A 10,665-nucleotide genomic window follows, 5' to 3' on the forward strand; every position below is an offset into this window, starting at 1 on the left:
TTCTAGGTGAGCAGGGTCAAAAATCAACCCGAAATTTGTAAAAAAATTTCAACCCAACCCGACCCGAACTCATGGTGAGCCGGGTTGGCTCACGGGTTCCAATCCATTTTGATAGCTCTACCCTGATCCAAGCTTTAAAGTTTTGTAGTCCTAAAATGTTAGGAATAGTCCAAGTGTGAGTCAAAATTCCACATTGGATAAAATAGACAATGTTAAACACTATATAAAAATAAAAACCCATAATTTCATTGCTCTAAGGTTTATATATATATATATATATATATATATATATATATATATATATATATATATATATATATATATATATATATATATATATATATATATATATATAAATTATGTGTTTTCATTTGGTAAAAGAAATTATTTTATTATTGACCAATTTTAAAGATAAAATATAATTACTTATTTTAATGACTAATTCAAATATTAGTTTATAAATTAAAAATTATTAATAATTTAAATAATTTCTCAATTGATCATTATAATGAATTAATTTTTAAATTTGTTTCATGATAATTTAGATACAAATTAAAAATATAACTTTTATATTAATTAATTTTAGTGACTAAATTAAAAATCGATTCTCATATCAATTTAAAAATTATTTTAATTATTAAAAAATTTTAATTTGAAAATTAGTCGCAGTAATAATAAATTATTTTTTATTATTAAAATTGATCGGTAAAAGATTTTCTAACAGTGACCGGTCTTATTATTCTTTTATTACATTGGATCTGCATTTTCAAAATACTTTTAGGCCTTTTCTATTTTTAATATCACAGTGGACAAAATCTGGACCAGTGTCAGCCTTTCATGGAGGTATGGAGGTGAAGGGTCCAGTAGTCACGATAAAACTTCCAGCATTCACCATCACAGTTATTTATATATATATATATATATATATATATATATATATATATATATTAAAATTTTATATTTGTAAGTTAGTTTCATAATTTTTTATAAGAAAAATATCTTCCTAGAGAAATTTAATTTATTATTTTATTTTACGTTCTTTTTAAATTAAAAGTTTATACATAAGTGTGTATATATTAATATATTAATCGATAATTTGTACTAGTGTCTTATATTTAAAATAAACCAATGTTGACAATTGAAAGTTAATTAGATGAGTAACCAATATAACTGAAAACATAGCAAAATATTGGAGGGGTAATACTCTGCCTGGTTTGGTTAAAAGCATAAGATATAGAGCCGAATTAGATTTTTTTTTTCTGACATAACATGGTTTGGTTTCTTATTTTCCCATGTAGCACACTCTTCTACATAGTTTTATAAAATAATATGAGTAGAAAAATAAATAATATATATGTTAAAAGCAGATATGTCTAATTATCTTAACCACAAAGGGATCTGAGTTGATTAACAAGCTTTTATATGGTTTAAGATGATTCTTGAATAAATCTTTAGGTTTTAAAGCTCAATTAATCAATTTCACAGTTCTGGGTTAATGGACTGTTTAAATCAATCAAGAAAGATTATGAGAGAGAAGAAAGAAGCAAGACACAATTTATACTGGTTCGATTCAAAAAGAATCTACATCCAGTCTTCTCCTAAGTAACACACTTAGGAGGATTCCACTAAACAGAAAGGTTCCAAGAATTACAAGCACACCTATGTAATTCTAACTCCCAAAACCCAAGAACTTGATTCAACAATCAAGAACTCCCCCTAGGAGCAATGCATCCACACAATTGCACCTAGGTCCACACTTCAAACACTGAAGCTACTGTAATCAGAAATACAGAAAACAAAACAAGAAACGAAAACACCTAAGTTGTGCAGATTTGACATGATGCTCCTTGAATCAAGCAAGATCCATCATGGTAGAATCAACCATCAATTCTTCTTGGATCTGTACTTGAGTTATTGCAGAATCTTCTGAAGCTTTTGTGTCTCTCAGATGGCTCTCTCTCAAATGAAGACTGCGTGATCTCTCTAAAATTCTCAGACCCAAAACAGATTCCAAAACAGCTTTTATACAAAGGTTTTTGCTGTCACTAATTCAATTAGCAATTTACCTAATCGATTATCGTGAGTATATTTTCACTTACTTTGTACCATACTCACAGCTAATCCATTAGTTAAAAAATTAATCATATGCAGAATTACACAGCAGGCCTGAAATACATGTGATAAAGAGAAGCTAATTGCCTAATGCATATCCTAACTGGACCAAGCTATGTTTTATCCTAGATCAGTAGACATCATCAAAATTATTCTTCATTTATGAATGAAAGGCTCCCCCTTTCAACAATATATATATATATATATATATATATATATATATATTTATTTATTTATCAACAATAACAAATATATTAAGGATAATGATACTCTGACCTTGTTTTTTTGACCTTTTTTAACCTGCCTACGTGGCAGTCTTACGTGGTAAATGAAATGGTTTTTGAATAAAAGAAAATGAAGGGACGAGGTGACGGTTGTGTCAGTTTTCTGATGGGTGCAGTGGAGAGAGAAGACGTCCTGCGGTGCGCGTGAGGAGCCAACACGAACTCTCGAAGTCACCCAAAGTTTCCATTTTTTTCACTCACCACTCACTCGGCGCTTTTCTCTCTCTACCCGAACCACTTCTGAACCCACTCGAAGCGGTGCGGTGCGGTGCCGTCGCCGTTGTTCAAGCGGAGATTTTTTTGCACTCAACCGACGGAGAATGTTGTACAAATTGCGAAGTTGTTAGCAGAAGGAGAAGGAAAGTAACTTGTGCAGCAGAAGAAGCGGGTTTACGGGGAGGCGTGGGTTTCCAAATTTGAAAAGCATTACCTTTGTTGTTTTGTTCGTGCGCGTGTTCGTTGGTGGAAGAAGCAACCCCTAAAAAAATCCGAACTTGGGAAGGGAGGAAGCGGTAGAATCAGGACTTCGGCGGTTCGTTATTAAGGTTGTGTTTTCTTTACACCCAAACCCTCGACGTCCCGGCATTACATTCTCACTGTATTGTATAAGATGTAGTTGTGATTAGCGTATATTTTGCTCGTGTGGGTATTATGATAATAAAAGACTTTGTGTTCCTTGAGTTAATATTTTTACGAGTTGCCTCAGCCGTTTGTAAATGGATGAAAGGCCATATAATGATCTGTGTAGGTTTTTGTGTTTAAGTTAAGGTAATGCTTGTTTTTCAATAACGTTGTTGGTTTTTTAATTGGTGTGTATTCACTTAATTCTTTGTAGGTTGTTTTTTCAGCATGGCTCGAAAGGGGAAAAAGGTTGGGAAAAAACAAGACTTCGACGAAGAAGACAGGGTTAGTGCTGTTAATTGTTATATTGTGCATCCCAATTTCATTGTTGAGCATTAGTTTAATTGTTAAAATTTTATGGAAGGTCCGGCTGATAAATTTTGTGGACACAAAGCACATTGTGGAGATAAACAATGTGTTGACTGATGGACACCGGAGACGTATTGGAGTCACCCCTTTCAAATGGTGTCTGGATTTACAGAGGTCTGTAGATATCTGCAGTCCTCTATTAGTTGAGCTACTTAGGCGATGGGATGACGGTGAACAATCGTTTCACATATGGAAGCATCTTGTACCTTTATCTGTTGTTGATGTATGTTTTAGTCTGGGATTAGGTGTTGTTGGTGAAGAAGTACAATTTGATGCATATGCATGTGGTTTAGTTGGTTCAGTCTTTTGTGGTCAAACAATTTGTATTAAAGGTATAACAAACATGATTAGGAGTGTAATAGGAACCGAGCATGATGATGTAGATACTGTTTGTCGTCTGTATATATTGTTGTGCTTTGCCGTCTTGTATTTTCCTAGGAATTCAAAAGTTATTTGCAATATGCCTTTTGGAATATTAGATGATATTGATAGTTTGGTTAAGTTCAATTGGGGGAGTGCAGTGCACAGTTTTTTGGTTAACTCATTAAGTCGTGCTTATGGGGTTCATAGCCAGAAAAAAAATGACCACAACATCACGTTGGCAGGGTCAGTTGTGGTTTTGCAGGTACGCTGAATTTTATTGTATTTGAATGTTTTGATCTGTTTTATATTTATTGTGTTTATTGTTTTGATAATAATGATGCCACATTTGTTATTTGTAGATTTGGGCTTTTGAGAGGTTAGGATTGGGAGCAGATGATAGGGACATAGTGTTCCCCAGAATTTTACGATGGCCAAGTTTGAAGTTGAGGACTTCAAGCATCGAGAGGCTATTCATTGAACCGAATGTAATTTAGTTTTTTTATTTAATTTTCATTCCTTAGCGATTTATTTGTGTTGAAGTTTTTTATATAAGAACAATTTATTTAATTATTAGTTAAATTACATTGCAGTTGATTTTCGATTGGGCTTTGACCGAGGAAGATCAAAGTAATGAACTTGTTAGGGTGGCTTTAAATCTTACAGGCGTTAGTGAAGGTGGTCAAGAACCTGGGGTTTCCAATACGGGTGATGTTTGGTTAAAAAAAATTCACAGCAATGAGATTGAAATAATGGAGATAAAGAAAAGATTGAAGATTTTGGAGGATGAGGTCTTTAGTAGGAATGAAAGTCAGCCCGTTGAAAAGGATAATGTTTGTGATGATAAGGGCCAAACTTCGGATTGCAATACCGAAATAAATGCAGACGTAAGCGATCATGAAGTGGGTGAAGATGTGGGTGCAGAGGTGGGTGAAGATTTTGGTGAAGTTCATGAACATGAAGGTCATGCAAATGAAGGTAACACGGCGGTGGATATTTCTGATGACAGTGGAGTTGAGAATGAAGCCGAAGTTGGTGGGGATGGAAATGGAAAGTCACCAACTTTGCATGACGTGGCTGATAATATTGATAAAGACAACCCAGTTCATGATGTGCATTGTGGTGAATTGTTGGCAATTGTACCATGGGTTGCGCCCAGTCTAGGAAACTGCGGTATCGGAGGGCGTGTTGATGTGGTTAAGCTCTACCGGACGGTTACTCGGGTAGATTGTCCTTATAGGTATGTCATCAATATAATAGTTAATGATATTTTGTATAATTAAATTTCTGTTTTTTACATGTTTTAGTAACTTGAATTATGATGTGTTGAAGGATTGTTGCGGTGATAAATGGTCAAATATTGTCCACACATGATTGTATGGGTTTTCGACCAATGGGTTATGTTTGCAATATGGTAATTTATTATTTATTGATATTATTTGATATGTATATGTTAATAATTGGAAAAAATTAAATTTTGGTGTGTTTGGTGAATATAGGCAGTTATGTTTGGATGTAACCTCTTGATGCATAATGAAAGGAAGTTGCATCAACATGTGCGAAGGATTGTTATACATCCAATGTATACGGTACGTGTTTGTGTTTATTAGTTATGGGAACCAAATTTCAAGATCAATTAATTTGACTCTCAATTAATGACCAATATTATTGTAGACATCGGTTGTTCACGATAGTAATCAGAGAATCGCAAAGAGACGTGTTTGGAAGTTAAGCGATTACAACATGTTCTTTTCTTCCAATTTGGTTAGCATGACAGAAATCTTAACCGCTGAATTTGTAAGTACCAAATTTGAGATGTTGACAAATTTGTGTTTCTAAATTCATTTGTGGCTTGTATACTTCACCTAATAATGAAGTTCTTTAACTTGTGACATGTACTTTAGTTGTTTGCTCCAATTGTACACGATGACCATTGGTGGTGTTATGCCGTCAAATTGGACACAATGGAATTCGTTGTGCTTGATTCTCTAGGACACAATCGAAAGAAACGAACGAGGATCGACAATAGTGTGGTTAGTGTGATCTTGGAAAGTTTTTTGTGTTTTTTGACTTGTACTATGTGATTTGTAATTATTAATATAAATTTGATTCATATGGGTGAGGATGTTTGCAGGCCCGTAACATGGAAACGTTTCTTTCGTTATTGTTAAATTGTAAGGAGGACAACAAGCCATCGTTTGAAATCCGACATGCTTTGACCCCCATTCAACCAAACCTGTGAGTAATTAATTTTGTTTGTTTTTGAAGGAGGTTAATTTATTAGTTGGCTGCAGTTGTTCTGAAACCTTACATTGTGGTCAACAATTGGTTAGGCATGATTGTGGAGTGATCGTTTTAAAATTTATTGAGCTCTGGGATGGTACTCCCAAATTCAATGGGAATTGCATGCCAGAATACACCACTGTAAGTAATTATAAATTTGGTTATTGATGGATGTTATTTTCATTTCAAATTTCACATAAACATGTTTGTTGGTTGCAGGAGGACCTTCAACAAATACGGCAAAATTTGATTTGTGAATGGATTCTACATGATGATAACCAGAACAGAGAAGAAGTACTTGTGTACTATGATCTTTACCTTAGACAGTAGTTTTTACTGTTAAAAAACTAGTGTGGAGAAGTTTTGTTAAAGAACTTTAACTGACCTTAATTTGTTTATATTTTGGTTTCCGTTCTGCACGTACAGGAAAATGTGATGTATATAAGCGGAAAATGGCGCTTAATGCGTTCGATAGTGATGAATTGGCAAATTTTTTGATGCCAATGATTATATAGGTTTATGGTGGTTTGTTAATTTTTTTTGACGGCAGTAGCAACATTTATAGAAGCGCAAGTAGGCGTAATTGTCGCATGTAAAAAGTAATTTTTGGACTTACAAATGTTTTGTAAACGAAGTACGTATGTGCAAAAAAAATTCCATAACCAATCACTTAATTGGGAAGAAAAACTCAGTTAAGAAATGCCATGACTTAAGATCATTTCTTCATACTTGCATTCTGTTCAGCCGTGCATTTAACGTACAGTAAAAAAGGCATTTATTTGAAGATAACAAGCCAGTTGTATTCTTCGGAGTTAAGAATACAAGGTTGGTGGGAAAGCCAAATGAAACCAAAGAGAGGAAACCGTAATGGGTGAAAGTTATGAATTTACACTATTTGCGGGGTGCTTCATAACACGATCGTGGATTTAAACTAAATGTACAAAAACTTTACCCCAGCCAAGCAGTTATGTGTGAATAAAAACGCAGTTAGTAGATTGATTTATTGTAGAAGTGGCTTGTTGTTGTTCATGTGTGCATTTAACGTAACGTAACACTCCAGTTATTCGAATAGAACAAGGCAGTTGTATTCTTCGGAGTTAAGAATTAAGGTTGGTGGGAAAGCCAATTGAAACCAAAGAGAGGAAACCGTAATGGGTGAAAGTTATGAATTTACACTATTTGCGGGGTGCTTCATAACACGATCGTGGATTTAAACTAAATGTACAAAAACTTTACCCCAGCCAAGCAGTTATGTGTGAATAAAAACGCAGTTAGTAGATTGATTTATTGTTGAAGTCGCTTGTTGTTGTTCATGTGTGCATTTAACGTAACGTAACACTCCAGTTATTCGAATAGAACAAGGCAGTTGTATTCTTCGGAGTTAAGAATACAAGGTTGGTGGGAAAGCCAAATGAAACCAAAGAGAGGAAACCGTAATGGGTGAAAGTTATGAATTTACACTATTTGCGGGGTGCTTCATAACACGATCGTGGATTTAAACTAAATGTACAAAAACTTTACCCCAGCCAAGCAGTTATGTGTGAATAAAAACGCAGTTAGTAGATTGATTTATTGTTGAAGTCGCTTGTTGTTGTTCATGTGTGCATTTAACGTAACGTAACACTCCAGTTATTCGAATAGAACAAGGCAGTTGTATTCTTCGGAGTTAAGAATACAAGGTTGGTGGGAAAGCCAAATGAAACCAAAGAGAGGAAACCGTAATGGGTGAAAGTTATGAATTTACACTATTTGCGGGGTGCTTCATAACACGATTGTGGATTTAAACTAAATGTACAAAAACTTTACCTCAGCCAAGCAGTTATGTGTGAATAAAAACGCAGTTAGTAGATTGATTTATTGTTGAAGTCGCTTGTTGTTGTTCATGTGTGCATTTAACGTAACGTAACACTCCAGTTATTCGAATAGAACAAGGCAGTTGTATTCTTCGGAGTTAAGAATACAAGGTTGGTGGGAAAGCCAAATGAAACCAAAGAGAGGAAACCGTAATGGGTGAAAGTTATGAATTTACACTATTTGCGGGGTGCTTCATAACACGATCGTGGATTTAAACTAAATGTACAAAAACTTTACCCCAGCCAAGCAGTTATGTGTGAATAAAAACGCAGTTAGTAGATTGATTTATTGTTGAAGTCGCTTGTTGTTGTTCATGTGTGCATTTAACGTAACGTAACACTCCAGTTATTCGAATAGAACAAGACAGTTGTATTCTTCGGAGTTAAGAATACAAGGTTGGTGGGAAAGCCAAATGAAACCAAAGAGAGGAAACCGTAATGGGTGAAAGTTATGAATTTACACTATTTGCGGGGTGCTTCATAACACGATCGTGGATTTAAACTAAATGTACAAAAACTTTACCCCAGCCAAGCAGTTATGTGTGAATAAAAATGCAGTTAGTAGATTGATTTATTGTAGAAGTGGCTTGTTGTTGTTCATGTGTGCATTTAACGTAACTTAACACTCCAGTTATTCGAATAGAACAAGCCAGTTGTATTCTTCGGAGTTAAGAATTAAGGTTGTCCAAAAACATTAGCACTGCTAAGCACTTATTTGTGAATAAAAACACAGTTAGTAGAGTTCTGAATGTAAATACACATACATACAACCAAATAAAGCCTTTTGTTATTATTTAGTTGTACTACCTTCATCGTCATACATGATGTTAGATGTCCAAAATAAGACCCATTTCATACACACAAAAAACATACTAAACCTCAAAACATGACATCTGGTACGACTATTCCATTAGTTCATAACAAAAAAAAGTTTACCCAACTAAGAACTACTTCAAGGGCTGTCGATGACAATTGGCTTGTAGGATGGATAAAAATCACACATGCATTCATTGACAAAAACTTCAACATCTTCATCATCTCCTGCCATCTCCATCTCAAAGAACACTATATCACCCTCTTTCAGTCCATGGTCAATGCAAAATTCCTTCCAACCATCAAGGATCCTTGTCGCGTATGATGCTTCTAAATTAAGTATTTTGCAGGTAACAACAGTTTTTTGCCCGATTAACATCAGGTTCTGAATGTTCTTGTTACGGATCAACCCAGTTATATCACCGTTCAAATCCTGGAAGAAAATGATAACCAAATTAGATGCACTGTGTGTTAAAAATATGCGGTGCAATTTTGAAGTGTTGGACGAACATACCAAATGATCCCCGGTTGCCTGCTCATTCGTCAACTTCACGCAGTGGATGTAGTTGTCGTTCTCTGTTGTCGCAAGATGCAGGTAACGCTCCATGCTTAGATCAGAGCAATTTCCTGTGAAGACGGTAATTTCAAATTGGTTGCTACCTAAATATCTAAGTTGCACATGAACGTTCCCTTGGATATTGAACGTTGTCCTGAGTTTGGCCCAACCTTTGGTGAGTCTCGGCGAACGTGGATCCTGGTTGTACCTCAACTTGTGTAGTTGCCCATTGCTGTCCACACACATCCATTTGTCGCTGAGTTCATCGGCATAGGCAACAGCAAAATGCCTATCAACATAGCCAAAATTCTGCAGCATCCATTCACGGTGTTTTTCAAAGGGGAAAAAGATGGAAGCAAAAAAAGTCAGAAAATATGGCAGACGATAGTGGTGGGAGGGGGAAGCAAGGACAAAATTACCCTATTTTCGATGTTCAGCGTGGTGAATGTCCATAGAAAGTTGCTCGGTTGGTTGCTTGCGGAGGCCGCCATCTCGATGTTTGATCACGTCAAGAAACCCTAGTTCAAGCCGTGAAGGGTGTTGTGAACGTTAGTGAATGTGTGTTATTTTGGCAAATGAGCAGCATTAAATAGGGAAAGTCGGATCGCTACAACAGTCCCAACTCCTCATTGCATTAAATGGCAGGGGGTAATATGCACCGGCGGTTACCGCACATGTGCATAAGGGTTACGAGGTTTGGTAGAAATTAATTACACGAATTCAATGTCATTAAATTACACCAACCTGTCGGATTGCAAACTTCCTTTTTTCAATAGCATGTAATAAATACACTGCAATGTCTTTACTCATATTTGCCCAAACTTCCTTCGACTTACCATAATAATTAAGGGACAAACATTTGCGGAATCGAAAGCAAAGAAAGCAACAACATTTGTCTGTTTTGTGCAATCACCAATTTAAATCCCACATGCTTTTGATGCCCAAACCTCCCGAAGGGGTGGTATACAACCATGGCTTGATGTCTTGGTACGATTCTTCTGGGGTGGGTGGCCGGATATCTTTGGTTTGTAAAAAAAGCTCGATATAACCTGCAGTTGGAGGAGTAATTACTTTTCTCCTAATTTTTTGAACATCTTTCCATCGTTGGATCATTTGGGTAATATCAGTGTCGCACTTGATTTCAACAAGGTCGTGGTAAAGTTTGTTGTTTAAAACTTTAACTCCTCGTCTATAACTAATTTCTGTGATGACTTTTCGATCTCCACAACGTATTCCATGCGATAACTTGTCAACAAGGTCAACGAATGTGATGTTCTGGCGCATGGACATTCTAACCACTGCGTGAGATTTAAACTTTAACCCATGACCGTAAGGGCACTCTACAACTGTGGCTCGGCGAAGCCTTCCTCCAAAATAAATTAACAAATCACATCTTTCTATACACATTGGCCTT

At 35.5% G+C, this 10,665-nt stretch overlaps 1 protein-coding gene across 1 annotated transcript; it reads left to right on the top strand.

The window, feature by feature from the left end:
* Positions 1-3,112: 3,112 nt before the first annotated feature.
* On the top strand, positions 3,113-6,359 carry LOC114169402. The gene is made up of 12 exons (XM_028054545.1): positions 3,113-3,140; positions 3,232-3,302; positions 3,382-4,011; positions 4,109-4,234; positions 4,340-4,986; positions 5,079-5,160; positions 5,246-5,335; positions 5,421-5,543; positions 5,651-5,779; positions 5,881-5,984; positions 6,080-6,170; positions 6,249-6,359. Exons 1-12 carry the CDS (start codon positions 3,113-3,115, stop codon positions 6,357-6,359), a joined length of 2,232 nt encoding a protein of 743 aa, XP_027910346.1.
* The last annotated feature ends 4,306 nt before the right edge of the window (positions 6,360-10,665 follow it).

The sequence above is a fragment of the Vigna unguiculata genome, chromosome 11, assembly GCF_004118075.2.
Source record: "Vigna unguiculata cultivar IT97K-499-35 chromosome 11, ASM411807v1, whole genome shotgun sequence".
Taxonomy (NCBI): Eukaryota; Viridiplantae; Streptophyta; class Magnoliopsida; order Fabales; family Fabaceae; genus Vigna; species Vigna unguiculata.